This window comes from Hordeum vulgare, chromosome 7H, assembly GCF_904849725.1.
Source record: "Hordeum vulgare subsp. vulgare chromosome 7H, MorexV3_pseudomolecules_assembly, whole genome shotgun sequence".
Lineage (NCBI taxonomy): Eukaryota > Viridiplantae > Streptophyta > Magnoliopsida > Poales > Poaceae > Hordeum > Hordeum vulgare.
The window spans coordinates 47,147,682-47,168,240 of record NC_058524.1 but is presented as its reverse complement, the minus strand read 5'-3'; the positions used below and the strand labels follow the sequence as shown (position 1 = coordinate 47,168,240).

At 46.0% G+C, this 20,559-nt stretch overlaps 1 protein-coding gene and 1 pseudogene across 1 annotated transcript; one reads left to right on the top strand and one right to left on the bottom strand.

Moving 5' to 3' along the window:
* Window positions 1-5,160: 5,160 nt before the first annotated feature.
* On the bottom strand, window positions 5,161-11,357 carry LOC123412210 (annotated as a pseudogene).
* LOC123412209 (protein FAR1-RELATED SEQUENCE 5-like) lies at window positions 5,972-10,134 on the top strand. The gene is made up of 6 exons (XM_045105149.1): window positions 5,972-6,235; window positions 6,319-6,669; window positions 7,235-7,499; window positions 7,593-8,283; window positions 8,371-9,180; window positions 9,351-10,134. Exons 1-5 carry the CDS (start codon window positions 5,982-5,984, stop codon window positions 8,883-8,885), a joined length of 2,076 nt encoding a protein of 691 aa, XP_044961084.1. The 5' UTR covers window positions 5,972-5,981; the 3' UTR covers window positions 8,886-9,180; window positions 9,351-10,134.
* Window positions 11,358-20,559: the final 9,202 nt, after the last annotated feature.

Below are 20,559 nucleotides of genomic sequence, written 5' to 3'. Positions count from 1 at the left end.
TAATCAAGATTACTATATTCAACATTGATACTGATTTCACATATACAAGAAAAATATACAACATTGATGAACTCGAACGACGGGGGTGGGAGGAGGGAGGAGAGAGGAGGAGGGGGGAGGAGGGAGGAGGAGAACCAGGATCGGCGGCGGCGGGCGGTGGGCGACGGGAACGGCGGCGGCGGAGGACGACGGGCGACGGGAACGGTGGCGGCTGCGGACGACGGGCGATGAGAACGACGGCGGATGACGGGGGGTGCGGGGGGAGAGTGAATTGGAGTGGAGAGGGGAGTAGGAGGGGCGGCCGGTTGGATAAGGTGGAGAAGATATACGTATCAGTAGTGCTCGTTTAAGACAAGCGCTATTGCTATTCAACCTATTAGTAGGGCTTTACACAAGCGCGTGCTGCTATACTAAAGCTACTGTCTCTGCACCTCGTTGGGCCTCCTTTAACAGTAGCGCTGGGTATATATCCAGCGCTACTGCTAAGGTGTTAGTAGTAGCGCTTGACTGGATCAGCGCTACTGCTAATTAGCAGCAACGTTTTCTTTTTTCCAACGCTACTACTGAGGTCCCGTCTATAAGGTTTTTCCTAGTAGTGGTGGGCTGGAGATACCATAATCCCTCTAACCATCCAAGCACACGTTGGTTCGCCGGAAAATTTTAAGTTGGTGTGTCGAGTCAAACTAGGTGCCTGAAAAATTCTATGTAAGTTTGAATCATTTTGCATGTGAGGGTTATTAGTACACTCCAAATATCTACTCGTGGAGATCTTGCAATATTACTCTCTCCGTTCTTAAATATAAGTCTTTTATTTTTTTTAGTAAATGATTACATATGGAGCAAAATAAGTTAACTTATAGTTTAAAATATGTCTATACACATCCGTATGTAGTCCCCTAATGAAACCTCTAAAAAATTTTATATTTAGAAACGGAGGAAGTAGAACCAAATGAATAATATAATGTGCGATTGCTTATAGAAAAATGCATGAACATTCCGAAATGGTTAGTGTAAACAAATTTTTTCTCAACATAGTGCTAATGTCACGACTTGGGTTGCTCGGAGGCACTGGGTTGGAACATCAGTACTAGTGGTAGTCAACTAATGGACGAAGCTTAGGTTTACAATCCATCCTAGATAGGCCCCTTGTGCGCAACAACAATGAGAGGTGGAGGAGCGCGAAGACGAGGTAGGGAAATAGACTCAACTTGGTTGACTGCTAATCCACTAGGAGCCCTTACAGAGACAATTACAACTTCGATTAAAAGAAAGCTACTTTGACTGATTTTGGAGACGACAGAAAACTTTCGTGGGACGAATCTTTTCATATCCAATTTCTTGCCCTAAATTAGCAATAAGTTTTATATATCTCAAATTGATTGATTGTCTCGTGAGACATGAACTCCTGGTTTGATGAGATTGGGCCTCCTCTCTCACTCATATGTGGCCCCCGCATAACATCTAAAATATTCACCGTGCTAGGCTGAGTAGGCGGCATCACCCTCCCCCTCGCCCTAGATAGATGCATTGTGCGCAACAACAATGAGAGGTGGAGGAGCGCGTAGAGGAGGTTGGGAAATAGATTCAACTTGGTCGACTGTACTGATCAACTAGGGTGGCCTTATAAAGCCAATTACAACTTCTAGTAAAATAAAAGTTCTCTGACTGATTTTGGAGATAACAGAAAACCTTCTTGGGGACGAACATTTCCATATCCAAATCCAAGGCTATAATTAGAGATGCAATATATATCTCAAATTGATTGATTGTCTTCTACGACATGACCTCTTGGAGTGGCCATCTTGGTCCTCCTTCGTCGCTGATATGTGGCCCCACATGATATCTAATATATTCATCTATGCAACGGTTCTTGATTGAATCGCGAAGATGTAGCACTACATCTACCGCGTTGTTGAACGCTTCCGCTTAGCGATCTACAAGGGTATGTAGATTCAGTCTATCCTTTCGTAGGTGGTCATCACCATGGATAGATCGTGTTTGCACGTAGGGAGTTTTTTATTTTCCATGCAACATTCCCCAACCTACCTGACTGTGTACGTGCCGATGGTGATGAAGGGGTGGGAGCCGTCACAGCGGAAGCAAAACCCGTCGATGAAGAGCCAGAGGAAGCCAGGAGGCGCTTGAGCCGGATAATGTCCTCGTCAGTGAGTGACGGAGTCGAGGAAGATGCATGACTTCCACTGGAGGAAGAACGCGTGTGGTCTCACTGTTTCTGGCGACAATCAGACTCTGGGTGATCTGGCCTAGAACAGTAGCCACAGAATGTATCACGGCGTGACCGGCCCTTCTCGGCATAAGGAGGACGACCCATCCCCCCTGTGTGTGTGGGCAGGAGCGATGGTGCAGTGGGATGAGCAGATGGCACAGGATCTCGGACACCCAAAACAGAAGGAACTACAAGCAACCCAGCAGAACGAAGGCGGGTCTCCTCAGCACGAAGCTCAACAAGTACCTCTATGATAGGAACACAGCCACGAGCAAGCAAGTGAGCACGCCGAGGCTCAAACTCGGAGCGGAGGCGAGCTAAGAACTCATGGACACGTTGAAACTCCAAGTTGTACCGCATAGTTTGGCAACAACGGCAAGCTCCACAAACAGTTGTCCGAAGAGAGTCAAGCTGGCGCCAGATGGCGGAACTCTGTGTGCAAAACTCATCAACAAAAAGAGTCACCTTGCTGATGAGCGTGCTCCTGATGCATCATAGATAAGTAGAGAGCATCACGAGAGGGCTGATAGCGCTAACAGAGATAAGACCACATTGCTGCAACAGTGTCGAGACCCATGAACTCTGAAGCAAACTGAGGGAGAACACTCGCAGTGAGAACAACAACAGCCCGAGCATCATCATTGCACCACTCAGTGTAAGCACAAAGATCATCACGGTAGACAGAAAGAGCATCTAAATAAGCGGATACCTGTTGATCATAGGCATCGACTGCAACATCATCGAGAGCCTTGGCCGCATCCCGGTCAGCCTGCGAAGCATCAGCAGCCAGAACAGGAGGCACCGGCGGGGTAGGAGCCACGGGAGCAACAGGGAATGGCGGACAGGGAAGCTCACCAGAGAGAACGCCCCACGACAGAAGACCGCGCATGTAGATACGCATGAAGCGCACAAACTCAGCATAGTTGGTGCCATCGAAGATCACCGAGCACCGAGGAACAGCGACATAGCTTGAAGAAGACATGCTGATCTCCCCCTCTCTTTTTTTGGATGGACACGGGCATCCCGATCTTGATCAGCCCCGAGCAGACCAGCGGCCGAGCGAGGCGGCAGCTGGCGATGCACGAGGCAGTCATTGACGGCTAGGCTTAGCAGGGAGCAGGCCGGACGGCACCGACGGTCGGGCTAGCAGGCAGTAGCCGTAGGCTAAAATGGCGGCCACAAAAGTAGCAACCGCGACACGGGCAAGGAAGGCAGCAAAGCCGGGCTGACTGGACGATCAGCAGCCGGCGGCGACAGATCCAGGCGGGGACGGGCGAGGAGCGGCCATCAATGGTGGATTCCGGGCGGGGCTGGGCTTGGTGTGGTTGACGGCGGCAAATTCGGTCGGGGCCGGGCAAAAAGGGGGTCGACAACGAAAACCGGGGCATCCAGAGGAGGAGAGGACGGTCGGAGTGGCTAGGGGGTGGCGGGACGGCCGGAGTAGCTAGCCGGCGGCGGCAGCTAGCAGCGTCGGCGGCGATGGAGGGGAAGAGCACGAAGCTGTAGCGTGCGGGAAAATAGCCTAAGCATATGATACCATGTTAGAGCATCTCCAACAACCGCGCGAAAAGGGGCACGCGCGGTAAACCGCCATTTTAGCGCGCGCGGGACGGAATGGCGCGCTCCAGCGGCGGCGGGAAAACAGCACGCGCGGTAACCGGTTGCGCGCGCGCGAAAAGGCGGCAGCTCGCGCGCCTTTTTTGCCGCGCCGCTTCGCGCGCGCGCCTATAAAAGCGCAGCGCTGCCTCAACCTCGCGCCGCCACCGCTCCACTCTCTCTCTCCCTCTGCCTCTCGCGCCACCGCTCCACTCTCTCTCTCCCTCTGCCTCTCGCGCCACCGCCGCTCCAGCGCGCCGCCACCGCTCCAGCGCCCCGCCCCCGATGCGCCACCATGCCGCCGCGCCGCCGTTCTGCGTCCGGCTACCGCGGCGTCCGCGAGTGCCCCAACGGCGGGTTCTATGCCGAGATACGCTCCGGCGATCTCCGGCTTAGCCTCGGCACGTACGACACGGCGCACGAGGCCGCCCGCGCGTTCGACGCGGCGGCGTGGCGCCTAGGCAGGCCGCGCCGCCAAATGAACTTCCAGGACGTCTACACGCTCCAGCAGGCGTTAGACGTCGCCCCGCCGCCTCGTGTAAACTCCGCACAAGACCGTGCAGAGCACACTGCGCGGCAGCGCCGCTTCCTCGTCGCCCAGGAGGATGAGCGGGTCATGGCGGAGTGGCGCCGGCGCCACCCGGAGGACGTCGCCTACGAGCAGGAATATTGGGCAAGGCGCCGCGAGGAGGACACGCGCCGGCGCCGCGAGGAGCGGTTGGACATGCGTCGGCGGAAGGCATTGACGAGTGCGCAGGCCGACCTCGTCAATGCAGGCGGGAGCTCCTTCTTCACTGAAGAAGACGAGCGTTGGTTCGACATCTGGCTGTCAACCTCTGACGACACCAACGACGATGATGATGGTGCAGATGATTGGAGCGACTGAGATTTTAGTTTTTATGTTTTCGAACTATCTAGCACCGAATTATCTATCTATGTTTTTGAACTACCTATCAAGTTGCAATCTATGTAAAATAACTTTGTATGCTTTTTATTTAAATGCAATCTATTTAAAAAATGGTTTGCGCACGCTGTATTTTTAGGCACTGCTGGAGCGACGCGCGCTGCATTATAGCGCGGCTACTGGAGCATGCGCCTAACCCCGCGCAAAACCAGCCGAAGCGCGCGCGGCAAACGTATTTTTTAGACGCGGCGCGTTGGATATGCTGTTAGGAATAAACAACTCACATTCACAAAAGGCCAAGGACGAGTACATCTAACAGAATTCACTCTACATTGAGCACCAACGAAATGTAATAGCCAACTGCCATCTCAACTCCAAGATCAAGCTATTTGTCCCCGTTCGTAGTTTGATCGCACGACGGGCATCTTCCTCATCACTCACTGGCCACAAACGGCGGGATGCTCTGCTCGTTCCTGAAGTAGTCGTCAGGATGCACCATGGCCTTGGCCATGGCGAGCCTCTGGAAGTTACCCCGTAGTACTTCTCACCCCAAACCCTACCGGCCTGGTAGCTGGTGACGTTGCCCACAACCACATTCCGGCCGAGGTCGAGGTCCCTGTAGTTCACGTACGCCGCCCCGGGGTTCTTGCTCACGTACGGCTCCATCAACGCGTACATGTCTCCGAGCCACCTCGTCTGCGCCGCCCCGTCCGTCGCGGCGGACCAGAAGTTCATGTACTGGATGTTGTACAGCACGCCGCCGCGGTGCGGGAACGGCGTCGCCGTCTCCGGGAGGCTGCTCATCTTGCCGCCGTAGGGGTCCATGATCATCAGCCCGGCCTCCGGCTTGGCGAACCGGGCGAAGATCTCCGCCCACACGTCCTCGGCGATGGCATGCCGGACGTAGTCGGAGGTGGCCTTGCTGAAGGAGGCGCTGGAGGTGCTTCGGTTCAGGATGTTCTCCACGGAGGCAGTGGCGCCCAGGTAGATGTAGGGCACGGACTGGATCCACGTCATCTCCCTGCAGTGCGTCCGGTTCACGCCCAGCTCCGGGAGGCGGCTGCCCATCAGCCGGTTAAGGGCATTCACAGCGCGTTGTACACACAGCGTCAATCCTCACCGCTAGCCGCCGGGCGCGACGATTCGCACCAGCTGGTCCCACTATCGACGTGATTTTTTTGTTCCGACCGCACCTCCCACCATATACAGCCGGAATACATGTGTACGATACGGTTGGGGCGCTGTACTCCGTATATGGTTGGCCAGTGTACATACCCCCCAGTCCCGAGTCGCTTTCTCGTTCAAATTTATAATATCCAGGCTCCCCCTGTTCAAAGCTCGCCGGCAGCCTTGGCCCTTAGCGTTCTTGCAGATCTGCGCGTGCCTTCGATGGACCAGCCGCCGGATGCCGCACATGATCCACCCCAAGCTCGGCTCTCTTCCTCCATGGACCAGCCGCCGGAAGCCGCCCATCAGCCACCCCAATCTCTCACCGAGCTCCTTCTCAGGTATGTGAAAAATCCATTCTCGAAGAGCTCGCCCATGATTGGGATTAGTGTGGACATTATCTCGTTTGCTCGTCGTTGCGCAGCTTCTCCGTGGTCCCAAGCATAGATCCAATCCCTGTTCGCGCCATGAAGATCAGGAAGAGGACAGTCAAAGCCGACCTTGGAGAGGAAGAATGGGGAATGGGCGAAGGACGGGAGGACGAAATGGGGTGTTCAGATCCAGGACAGGAGGTAGTTTCAACAAGGGAGGACGAGAGAAGTTTCTACGTCTACTCTGAAGAAACCCGATGCGCATCAGAGGCCGAAACAGTTGTACAAATTATTCGTGAAGAAATGTCACCGCCGCCGGATTGTCAATTGCCTGCAGTTCCAGAAGCAACCACAGAAGTAGCGAAGGAACAACCTGCTGATGAACAAGTCCCGTGGAAAACAAGGTAATGTACCTGAGTGATTAGATCGATCCGGAAACATGAATCGTGTTGTTAGGATGTATATAGTGTTCCGTCTTGAGAATACCGTAGATAGGGATTTATATTTAATTTTTCGACGAAAGTGGGAATGTTAAAAACGTTTACATCACGGTGACTGCACTTAATAGATAAAAACAACAAATAGCCAATTATGGTGTCACTGATAGTTCGAAATCTCAGTTTTGTACACGTTAGAACAGATAACTGTGAATATTAGGCAACGACTCTGAATATTATACGTGTGGGGCACCAGACTTGTACAATTCACATCGAATATGCATCTTGGCAACACAACCACCAGATGCATTGATTCAAAAACTGCAAAGGCAAGTATAGTCTGAGTTGCTAATAAAAGTCCACTGTCATTTAGCTAGCTCTAGTTTCTGGAAATAAGTATATGCGGCGAGCTTTTACCAAATCAATATCCTTTTAAACTGAGCTGGTCTTGCGTTTAACTCAATCGGATGCGACGAAAAAATTAATGTCCTTTACTGCTGATACTGTATATGCATTCATTCTACGTATGCAGGTTCAGGCATGGACAAATACCAGACCATCGAGAGCCAAAACATGGGAGAGTTTCTGCACTTGAGAAAGCGATGCGCACCTACGCTGACTGCAAGTCCGGACATGTGGTAGCCCCTGAGATAGGAAGAGAGTTTGACTCACTCGCTGAGGCATTTGATTTTTACAACCTGTATTCCTGGGAGATTGGTTTTGGTATACGTTATGGTCAATGCAGGAGAAATGCACAGAAGAGCAGGACCGTCCAAGACTTTGTGTGCGGTTGTGCGGTGGGTAGATTGAACATACGGTTCTGTTTTTCGACAGTAAACATATGTAAATTTGTTAACCATGCTAATGGATTGGTAAATTTAATATTTCAGGGAAAGCCAAGAAAAGAAAACACAAGTTCCTTGGCATCCAATTGCCAAGCATTGATAATGCTATTCCTCACCCGAGACAATGGATGGTATATACATCAATTTAGACCAGATCACAACCACCATTTATCATCATCGTGTGGTGAGAAGGTACATTGGCCGTCACACAGGGCAATCGACACACACACAAAAGACATTGTGAAGCACCTGAGGAGTAACAACATTGGTATAACTAAGGTCTTTTCAGTCATCGGAAGTTTTTTCGGATCAATGGAGAACGTACCATTCAACAAGAGATCTTTGAACTACTTGTGCAAGAGGATGAACCAGGAGACTGCAGAAGATGACATCAGGAAAACAGTGGAGCTCCTATCTGAACTTAAGAAAAAAGATCCAATGTTTGCAAACAACGTTCTAGTCGACAGTGACAACAAGATTCAGGCACTTATGTGGACCAATGGAAGGAGCAGATACCAATATTCGACCTTTGGAGATGCGATCACCTTTGACACAACATATCGTACAAATCAGTACGATATGCCATTCGGTCTGTTTGTGGGTGTGAACCACCATTTCCAAAGCATTATACTAGGTGGTGTTCTGATGAGGAACGAGAAGGAGAAAACTTTCGACTGGGTGTTCAAAGAGTTTGTGTCATTGATGGGAGGCAAAGCACCTCTTACTATACTAACAGGTACACCACTTTTTATGATTGCAAAATCCCATAGTCGTTTGCTTTCAACACTGTTTTTATATCGGCTGACCCTGATTCTTGAAACAGACCAATGTCATTCAATGGAATTGGCTATCGCTAATGTGTTGCCCGGAACAAAACACCGGTGGTGCAAATGGCACGTCCTGCGTCGCACGAAGGAGACACTTGGACCAGCATACACAATGAACAAAGAACTGAGGGATGAATTACACAAGATTTTGGAATATATGCCAACTGTCGAAGAGTTCGAAGCAGCCTGGCAAACGTTAGTGCAGAAGTACAATCTTCAGGAACACCCAATGATGACCCAGTTATACGAACTCAGAAAAAAATGGGCAAAACCATATTTTGCAGGTGTGTTCTGCGCAAGGATGACGAGCACGCAAAGGTCAGAGAGCGCCAACCATATGCTGAAGAATTTTGTACCTCCTGGAGCCTCAATGCACATGTTCATCAAACATTACCAGAAACTCCAGTTTGACCGTGATGCGGAAGAGAATTTTGCTGAGAAGAAGAGCCGCTTGGTCAGTATTTATCTGAATTTTACAGAACATCCTAACAACAGTTTGGCATTTACTTGAACAGGTCAGCCCAGTGCTAAAATCAGGATTGCCTTCGGAAAGACATGCTGGGAAGGTTTATATACCGGCGTTGTTCAAGCTCTTCCAAGAAGCATGCTTTAAATCTGCATCCTACTACGTCGAGAACATATTGGCTGTGAACGATACATATTGTGTGACACACCTTTATGCTGACCAGAGAGAAGCTTGGTCCAAGACCTCCTACAATGTGAAAGTGCAACAACCTGACAACTATCTACAATGCGAGTGTGGCATGTACGAACACATGGGTTTGCTCTGCTGCCATGCGATCAGGGTAATCCAACTTGCAATAATTTAATTACCATATATATACAGTTATGTGGCGACAACACAGTCAATTGTTCCATAGCACCAGATTTGCATGTGTTTTGTCAGTACTATTAAGTGCGCGTACGATGCTGTTTAGTTTTTTGTCGAAAATAACAATTGGCCTGATGAATTCAGGTCATGGCACACCTGAGATTCACGAAGATACCAGAGAGGCACATCATGAGGAGGTGGACTAAAGAAGCATGCGAAGATCTGCGAGAGTACTTGAAAATATACAAAGGACGCAACCCCATTCTTGGGTCAACCACATTCAGGCACACAACTCTTTATACAACAGCACTAGACATTGTGCGAATGGGTGACAGCAACCCAGAGGCTTTTGAGTTTGCAATGTCAAAATTATCTGATGCAATGGTTGGTTTAAAAGAGAAAGCAAATGGGTCAGACGGCAAATGTTTGGAGGACATCCTAGACAAAGAAAAAATTGATATGCAGCAGAATATCAACGGAAAAACTGTGCTGAAAAATTCCATGATAGTAGAGTCTCGCAAGAGAGATCGTGGCAGACCGACGAATGCAAGATGTAGACCTGGATATGAAGTAAGTCAACCAAGAACTAAGTTCTGCAAAAATTGTCGTGGAAAGGGGCACAACTCCGCAAAATGTCCAGCAAACGGGGGGGGCAAACAAGAAGCAGAGGAAGGAACCCAGGTGTGATAAGTGCGGCTTGACAGGACACATCAGGACTCAATGCGGCCGTGGATGGGAATCATTCTTTCGATGACGAGGTGTGTATCATTTTTAAAAAGAATGCAGAGACATTATCTCAATGTCATGATAATGCTGTTAACGATTGGGGGTATCAAACTTTTTGTGCAAACTATTATGTAGTTCTCAGTTGATAAGTGTATGCATGCTTACGAAGGCAGCCTAATATGTTGGTACCTTATATTGCGAATTTGCATACTCTGGCATGGAGGTCTTGTTTCGCCGATCGTCTTGTTGGCATACTGAAATGTTACGGGGCTATCCATTTCTTGCGGTCTCTGAAAAAAAAAGCATACATCATGGCAGCAAACTTCAGGAGGTACATTTTGGTGGAGGTCATCTGGTTGACCATCCGTAGCACATCAATCGTCACGTTATTTGGAAATTATAAACAACCCCACTTCCAATGTTATAGCTATGCCAATAATAATTTTGTTCCTTCGAAAAACGCCGTTCCTTCTGATGAAAATTTTGTTAATTCAAGTACCGTACTTGAAGGATCTGGGCGTAAGAACTTAACCATCATCCGTAACAAGAGAATGAAGGACCATCTGGTGAGGAGGCTCACGGCGCCCTGGTCGACGGACTTTAGCACGGTGAACATCGTCACCGTCGGCGGGACGAGCACGAGCTTCACCTTCCACGACAGCACGATGGCGAAGCTCCCGCCGCCGCCCCCTCCGCGGATGGCCCAGAACACGTCGGGCCCCATGCCCTGCTTGTCAACGAGCTCCCCGTTGGCGTCGACCAGCGTGGCGTCCAGGACGTTGTCGGCGGCGAGGCCGTACTTGCGCATCAGCATGCCGAACCCGCCGCGGCTGAGATGGCCGCCCACGCCGATCGTCGGGCACAGGCCGGCCGGGAACGCCAGCTGCTTGCTCGCCCGCGAGATGGCGTAGACGCGTAGTACAGCTCCCCAAGCGTCGCACCGGAGTCCACCCACGCGGTGGCGGCCGCCCGGTCGACGCGCACGGAGCGGAGGCTGGCCAGGTCGACCACGGCGAACGCCTCGCGGCGCTCGGACCGGTAGGAGAGGCCCTCGTAGTCGTGCCCGCCGCTGCGCACGCGGACGCGCACATCGTGCCGGCGGCCGCACACGACGGCGTCCTGGACGTGGGAGCCGTTCGTCGGCGCGACGACGCAGAGCGGCACCACCGTGCCAGGCGTGGAGAATTTGGCGTTCCGGATGGAGGACCTGAGGACCGACGTGAAGGAAGGCGAGCCCTGGGTGTACAGGAGCTGCTTGGGCATGGCCGCCGACAGGCATTGCAGGAAGCCGTCGGGGGAAGCCACGGAAGGGACGACGACCGCGTCGCAGAACAGGAAGCCGAAGAGAAGCGCCAGCGCTAAGCTACGACGCGACGCCATGGCAGTGTGTTGCTGTTGCGACGATGCAGTGCTAGCTGTTGCAACTTCGCTATATCTGCATGGTGTCTGGCTCCACCTTCCACGTACGTATAATTGGGCTTCGCTATCGATCTTCGGCTGACAGCCATGCAGAAATAATACGGCCATGGCGATCAGATAGGATGTCACGATAATGTATTGGCATGGGGAAGTCTGTTGTTCTCTAGTGGAGTAGTCGATCATCGGGCTGTCTGAACTGTGAATCCTAGATCTGTCTCTCAACCAAATGATGACTTCTTGTTCCCGTGAGATAAAAATATTAGGTAACTTTTGTTAGGCTGGTTGTAATGGGTAGTATCATATACTAGTATCATGTATATGATACTAGTCTATGATACAACATCTGTAATGCATAGTATCATATGTTAGTATCACTACTCGTCAATCTGTGCATACGCACGGCTTGAACTATATAAACTATAAGTTCGTAAATTATTTGGTCCATTTATGCTAATTAATTTGTGTGCATATTTTAACTGGAAATCGTTAGGTACCTTAAATCTAGTGTCCTACATTCTCAATGATGTCAAACTTTCCTAGCAGGATGTATTGTCTTTTGTTGTAAAATAGTTAACTAATGCTTTAAATGTAATCGTACACTTGTTGTTTCCTTACAATTTCTCCTAACATTGACTCAAACATATAATCAAAAAGTGATTAGTCGAAGCCCATTTATTTATGGTAAACTACAAAAATTATCGAACTAAAATGTCTTAGTTGTTGCTTCTACAAATAGGTATACAAAATTAAATTTCAAGCATCCTGAAAAATAGTACATAATTTGCATCAATTTACTATAATATTATCTATAGATAATCAGTAAAAATAATTTACCAATTCGGTTAGGCCCAATTCTACTATCCCCAATAAGATTTTCACCATGAAAAATGTAGCATGCACACATTAATTTTCCAAATTCATATATAGTTTAGTTGGTTCTTACATTTTCATCGATTCTTCTGTAACCCCTTGTATAGTGAATTGATCTTTTTAAATGGGTTGGAGCTTTATTTCTATTCCGGATACAAAATATTGCCTACATATAGTATGAAAAGGGAGTTAACAACCATATTTGATCGTAACTATGCCACTATTAGAGTTCCCTCATCATGGGGATTTCAACATGTGCATTATACAATTGGATTTCCTGTAGTTGATAGTCTTCATGAAACAATGTCCCATAGAATCTCCACCAATTTGTTAAAGCTTTTCAGGAAAAATCTCGACATTCATATTTGTATGGATCAGTTATATTCTATGACAAATAATTCACAACCAACTATTAGAAAAATCATCGTTTACCATGTGTTTCTCTCCGATATGTCATACATAAGTTCTGAATTCAACGACATGCGCTAAATTGGTTATTAGTTATCAATATATAGAAAACCATGGTAGTGTTAAATCATGCCCACATTTAGCATGTGCATGTTTGTCACGGTCAAAACACGTTATCGTGCAAAAAGTCTAAGGCTCTATACTTGTTATCTCTAGAATATATGTCGTGCATAACTCACTGACTGTCTTCGTCAAGTTCCATTGAACATATATTTGTGTCCAACTGTAATCATAATGTTCATTTATCTTGCATATCATTTTTCTTGGACCGAATAAGTGAAAAAATTTCGTATATTCAGTATATGTACCATGGTGTCGCTGAACAATCATGGTGATGAACTATTATAACTTATATATATAGTCTAGGGACATGTAATTATTTTTATAGATCAAGAACAACTTCATAAGCATGTGAATCAGATGCTCAATAAGTTGATGTTTTCCAAAGTTGAAATGCACGGACATTTATTTTTCGGACCTTCAAACTCTCAAGAAAATTTTAATGGAAATTGTCAAAAGGAAGCTTCTCTAATGTGGTGTAGGCAATGGTGTTAATTATAAAGCAAAGTAAATTTCAACAATGATCTCCGACACAGAAGTTGTTCAATGTTCTGCCGGCCATCGTGCTGCTCTTTTCTCGCCTTTGTACCACACGACATGGAGTTACATATTGACACCATAAACATTTGTTTGTTTGCCTTATGAGAGTCCTCACAATTGATTAAACAACTACCTACAGCTTAAGGTTTGCAAGATGAGATTCCTCACAAGTAATCAATACATCAAGGGTTCATCTCTTAAAGTTTGTAATATGTGTGCTATGCCTATGGAGTCTATCTCTATATGAATGTTGAGTTATCCGCTCTCAGGTCTTGATCTTTTTGGAAAATTTTGCTGATGGAATTGTTGCAAGGATGGTAGTGCTTTTAGGGTAGTATGGTTTGTAAAAAAAATAGATGGTTTCTTTAATACAAATCATAGGGCACACTTTTTCTCAAAAATAAATATCTGCAGCTAGACAGCTGGCTACAGAGCTGGCTCTTGTTCATCAGCATCAAGGTCAAAGACGTGTCAGAACAATCCTAGTAGAAAAGAAATCTATCATGTTAGAGAACCAAGCATAAAGATATTATAATATTATGATAGGGTGCCTACACCTTGAGAAGCGATATACTGTGGAGAGAGAACAAAAGTGGGAAAGAAACCCTGAAAATGTACCAAGCCAAACACTATTTAATTAGGAGTAGAACCTGAGAAAAAAAAATCAAATCCATGTAGGAGAAAAACGAACTGATATAACTGATCCTTACTCTTGACCGTTCTTTTGAAATAGCCAACATGGGAACTCAGTCAAGCATAGTTGGTAAGAAAAAAACAAAAATATCACTATTGCTTTTTCGAACATCTACGTGGTGCAAGAAGAAACATTCATAGTTCTGGACGTACACCAAATTTGTGTCAGAAAACATGAGAGACATTATGGTTGATTTGGTCTGCAGCGATAAACAATGGCCAGTCGAAAAACTGTTTAATCTGCACATAACACAACAACTACTATTACATGATGAGTATTATTTTCTTATTCAGTTCATATATAGCGAATAGGAATCTGCAAGCATGTGGAAAGCGTATGTGCAGATTAGTAGTCAATGTTACTTGAAGCCTATGCCATGTCATGTACCATGTCCGAAATTTACCTCAAACATTGATTTGAAGCATATATTGTTACCTTTTATACATAATTATATCCCTTCTGAATTGTCAATCACCATAGTCATCTGAAGAGAAAGAACCCATGCATAGCTGCGTTCTCTAAATTTTACATCAAAGAAATTGTGAGCAGGTCCAATAGTTAGTTAAACGACTTAGTTGGCATGATTGGAACTGGCTAGATAAAAGGGTATGATGCAAAAGGTTATTCTATTATGTTGACGGGAGTAATGCTTACAGATAGAGGTCCGTCTCGCCTTCGTTCTGTCGTAGACGGCCTAGTTCGTAAATTGTGCTACGGGTTAAAAATAAATATCTCGCCTACGTACCGTCGCTTGAAAGGGCGTCACACATGTACGTGGCTTTGGCTGTTCGTGCTACGGCATTACTGAGCTACAACTTAGTAGATCAGAGTGTTGTTTAGGCGACTGCCGAGCTGACGTGCCTCATCTATACTACTAATAAACAAACCAACATATTCATCTCTAGAGCCACCCAATCAAAAGTACATAGAACAACACAAATAAATTACAACCAGACGATTACATAACTTAATTTAATCTAACCGCCGAAATTAAACAAACCCACCTTCGAAGTGCGTTTAGCGTTTTTTCTGGCGGACGAAAACTCTGCCGTCCCCCGTTTAGCACAAATCCCACATCCTCGCAAGGAAACATCCCACATCCACATCCTCGCAAGGTGCCGCCTGCCCCTGCCCGCACCCCTTGCCCCTTCGGTGCCTGCATGCCGCCGCCAGGGACGTGGCCGGCCTCGCCTCGCACCGCCGTCAATGGGAACTTGGACTGCCTCACCTTGCATCGCCGTCTGCCCCTCGCGGCCTCGCCCTTCCCCTCCTCCCACATCCGCGCACTCGATCCCCCTCGCACCATGGAGTCCTCGACCGCCGCCGCGCACGCCAAGGTCACGTCCCACACCAACTTCGCCGAGTCCACCGAGGCCGTCCTCAACCTTCTCTGCGTCGACTGCGGCAAGCCATGCCGCTCTCAGACCGTAAGATCTCGCCTCCCCCCTTTCCTCCCCCCGTCGAAACCCGGCCGGATTCGGTGGTTTCCGTTGATCTTGCGTACTAGATTTACATCTCCGTCGGTGCTTGATCCAGCTTCGCCTGTCGATTCGGTGTGTGTAGGAGGTGGACCTGCACAAGAAGCGCACGGGCCACGCCGAGTTCATGGACAACACCATGGAGGCGGCCAAGCCCATCGATCTCGAGGCGCCGCCGAAGCCGGCCGCGGAGGCCAAGGATGTGGACGCGTCGGGGAGTGCGGAGCCGCAACGTGCGGTTTCCAATCTGGGATAAGCAGCGAGTTCGGTTTCATCCATGGCAGATTTTGGGTGTTGATGGTGTGTCTTGATTCTAGCAGAGTTGGTGGAGGTGAACAAGGAGATGCTTGGGGAACTCGAATCGATGGGCTTTTTGGTTGCGCGTGCCACTAGGGCACTTCACTTCTCCGGTATGTATATAGCTATAGTCTCCGACTCCTTTGACCGTCATGTTATTAGCTGCTGATTTATTCTTCATTGAGAGCCATTCCTTAATTTACTTCATACTCACCAATGAAGCATAAGCTTACTCATAACCATCATAACATACAAATGTGAACCAGGATGATAATATAACCAACTACTCCTTCCGTAAAGAAATATAAGAGCGTTTAGATAACTAAAGTAGTGATCTAAACACTATTATATTTGTTTACGGAGGGAGTATATCAAACTGTAATATATTTTTATTAAACTATAAATTTCTTGAAGACAACAGTGGCACCTAATGCCTAAATTACCTGAATGGACTACCATAAACAGTGTGTAGAAATATTCTTTTGCCATCTCCAGTTGTATGTTATATGTCCTTTTTTTACATAATCTCATGTAGCTGCAAATTAATAAGCAGTGGTGTTCATATAAATTACATTGTTCAGCTGTCTTGCACAGAAAGACCTCTATTGTTTAGTAATTTCAATTTTCAGTAATGATGGCTGATGTGAGCGGCTGGTTGGGATTGGGTTGCAGGTGGCGCGGTGGAGGAGGAGTACGAGGATGTGCTGCGACGGCTCTCCTCTCTCATCACGCAGAAGGTGCAGGCGCACACCGGCAACCAAGGGCAACCAGTGGGAAAACATGGACGCTACCTCCAGGCCCATCCCTTCCTCCTTGTGCACCACCTGAATCGCGATTGGGGAATGTGTTGTCTCATGCGGGTGAATGAAGGTCATCCATGTATGCGGGACCATATACAAGGTGAATCACTAGATAACAAATAACTCGCTCTTACAATACCAGATGTTGTGACCCCTTTCATTTCTACTATGTTGTGATAAGGGAAAGATTTTCAGTAATGTGGCACTCTAATTTGGTGTTGGCATCTAAGCAACTATGTGAAACAATGAAGTTTTACCAAATCAATAGTTTAGTGCTATTTGGCACTGACACGCAGTGTAACCACTTACAGAGTTTTGACGCCTCTGCTTTTACTGATTTACCACTTTTCCGCTGTGAGTTGGTGGCAAGGATTTGAGAAGGTGAACTAATACCAATAACCATGCCGCCGACCGCCGAACACCATACGACGGATCAACCGACCGTCGATCAGTACATGTACTCACCACGACGCCGTTGTCAGTAGCTCCGCTCATCGTTGTCGTCACCCGACTCCCGGTGAGTGAAGGAGCCGACGTGGCGGCCACTAGGCAACCGCCGATCAACAGGACCAAACTGAGCACTTCATATTCGTCAGTACAAAGAGCACTACGGTGGGAAGGTAGATCCTGTTATTGTCGGTGCATTCCGGAAGAGATGGTCCTGATGGTCGAGGTATTCGAGTCTTCCATGTTAACTGTGCTTGGTTATTACATAACCTCCACCATTTTGTTAATCATGCATGGTTCAAACATTTAGATTTTGGTTAAGCATTTTCTCTACGTAAATCATGCAGAATAAATATATCAATTTTCTTATCTGGACCTTTAATGGCCTTCTTTTATACCCATGCATTTTTCTTCTGTTCACTTATAATTTTATTTACCATTTATTTTTTGAAACAGATAAATGGTGCATTGGATGAACTTGTTACTACAGAGTTTTCCACATTCATTCTATGCCCATTACTCATTTGCTTCGTAAGTTCCTACAATATTATTTATGTTGATTTATTCCACTCATAATCATAATTCTCCGGGCCGCCGTCGCCGCCACGTTGAGGCCTTGGACACCAAGCGACATCCTTTCCCATGAGGCTTAATTCAGTACATGCTTCTCTGAATTTCTACGAGCTTAATTCAGTATGTGTTTCTCTGAACGTGATCCTGTCAATCGTTACTTGTTTGATAAGATTTTGATTTCAAGTTACATTATATTAGTCAAGTTTGAAGGTTCTGAAGTATGTACTTTTAACTACTCTCTGTCCTCTCCATAAATAAGAAATGGTACTCTTTATTTTTTAAATAAATGACAATTAATCTAGCTCTTGCTTTCCATAGACTCCTTTAGCGGAACATCATCAAATGTTTGCCCTCTTAACTAGAGTGGCATTCGCTGAAGGATGCACAACTTTGAATGGAAATTAGTAAGGAAACTCACTATTATCACAACCAATGGCTTTATTTGTTGTGCTCTTGCAAACTGCAATACCCTTAATGCTAAGAATTTTATTTAGATGGACACCTGAACGTGCAAGTCATTTCTTCTGAAGTTTCGCAACCCCGGTTTATGATTTAAATTAAAGAATAGCCTCATGCACGGTAGTTTCTCATCAGTGTATAGCAACTTTCTCGCATTTAGTATTGTTAAAAAGAAAATAAGCACCACCTTTAGCATCAATTTCATATAATGTGTTCTGCGCCAATAATTCATGTTGCTGTCAAAAGATTTCAAAATCAGTATGAGCCAATCCAACACATTTTTATTTTGTTCCAGCCACCCAACCGGAGCACCAACTAATATCTCTCAATGTGTTTTCAATTGTACACTCAAGTGCAGGTACGGTGATCATAATTACGAACAAGTTTCTTCAAGTGCTTTAAGACGCGAGTGTGCTAGAAAGTTGATGATTAATTATGAAATGTTGGCTCGAGATAAACTTGCAGTGTATTTTTGTACACTTCCTTGAAGTTAATCGTATAGGTTTACAACAATAGCTTCTTTAACTTGAAGTAGTCCGCGTAGGAGAGATATAAAACAATCCAGTTCTCTCACCATGAATAATGCAAGAAATTTCAGATTATTCGATGGAAAAAACATTTTAAAAAAGTAAAGGTAAATATTTTTGAAATGGAAAATTCTCTAGCGTGCATTTAAATTCTAAGTTGCGATACTCTGCCTTCACCTTCACAATAACACTGCACATAGATGTACTCTGCCTTGCACTGCACAATACCATTGCCTTGATATACTATTTGGAAGGAATATGCAAAATTACATTTGCTCGGAGAATATTCTTTACTGCCTTCTTAACATCAATATTTTAGTGACATGATATGCTTCACTCCAGGAACAATAGATCATTGGGAGTGCTTCTACTTGAGTTCATATTGGGTGTATATTCCAGTTGTAATATGCCCCCAAACTTTAGCATTGGCACTATCTTGCCTGTTCGCTCATGCCAGGAGTAGTATTGCGTGCCACTATGACATCTGCATGCCCATGACGGTATGTGGCATGGTTGGACAAGAGCGGGTTCTCGCCAGTGACGAAAGGGCGCAGGAGAAAGTGAAGGTGTTAGTGCTGGTTGTTGTTGTGATGGTGCATGTGACCGGATAGTGGCATCGCTGAAGCCTAAATTACCTAAAGCCTAAAGCCTACATTAGAGGATGTATTCATTCATTTGTTTGTCTTGATTTTGAAATTGTTCAACAATTTTTCAGGGTTATATTTTTATGGTAAAGGTGTTTTCTTTTTTTGACCTTTAACACAAGTTCATCGCATTATGAAATGAGTATACATATTATTGTTTATCTGATAAGTGGAATTTATGATCTACGGATGTAAATTGATTTTAGTTAACATTGTATTGTATGTCAATTATATTAGTAAAGACGTGCATTGCACGTGCATGCTTACTAGTACATGATAGGTAGGGGCCATCCCTGAAAGATAGGAAGAAATCAGTGGCACAAAGCCAACCGGGAGAATACTCTGGAGAGAGGTTGGAGAGTCTATCCATGAAGAACATGTAAAAAAATTGAATCCGGATTCAAAGGAAAAGATATGGGTTATTTAAGTCTAAACATGGAAGAAAACAAATCAAGAAAGAACTGTGTGAGAGAATGAACCTGATCCAGATGAGTTATTTTTTTATGCGATGAACTCCTTCAACAAACAGGATATACATGCCCCAATTTGCTTGCTTTAGTTTGAGGGAGAGTAGATGTATTTGTGTTTGAGTCGGGTGGAGAGAGAGAGACAAATATAAAGATTGGAATAATTTTGATGCTATGAACTCCTTCAACACACGACATCCATGCCACAAATTGCATGTTTTAATTTGAGGGAGAGAAATTGGATTTGTTGTTCACGTACGGAAGAGAGAGTGACAAACCACCGTAGAGATTTCCTGTGGCCAGATTGTTTCCAAGTTTTGTTATCTTTTCTTTAAACGGGGAGAAGAGGAGATGGCTAGATAGAATTGAGATGGTCCTATATATTTGGACTTCGTGAGAGAAAAAGACATGGTCTCTTTTTCTACAACCGTGAAAGGATTATTGGCCCCATGAGAATTTTTTTCCAAGAATATAAGGATTAATCTACACCGTAATAATTCGGTCCCACCAGATGAACGGCTCGTAAAATCTGATTAACGTGAGAATTTACAGGGATTTTAGAATTAGTATAGGTATAGATATGATAGTTCATTTATTGTCATGCAAGACACGTAGTAATACATCATTTAATATGATACAATATCATGATATGATACTCAACTCTTTCTTTGTTCATTTAATTCTATGCCACCTCATCGATATTGCCTAGTTGGCATGCATGATACTACATATGATACTCCAATGCTAGTACCTACAACAAAGAAGAACCTACACAAGCTACCACTACACTTGCTAGCTTCACCTAGGATAAACTACTAGGAAGCACCACCATGCACACACAACATGTATAGCTAACTCCATATTTGTATGGCCTCACACACACA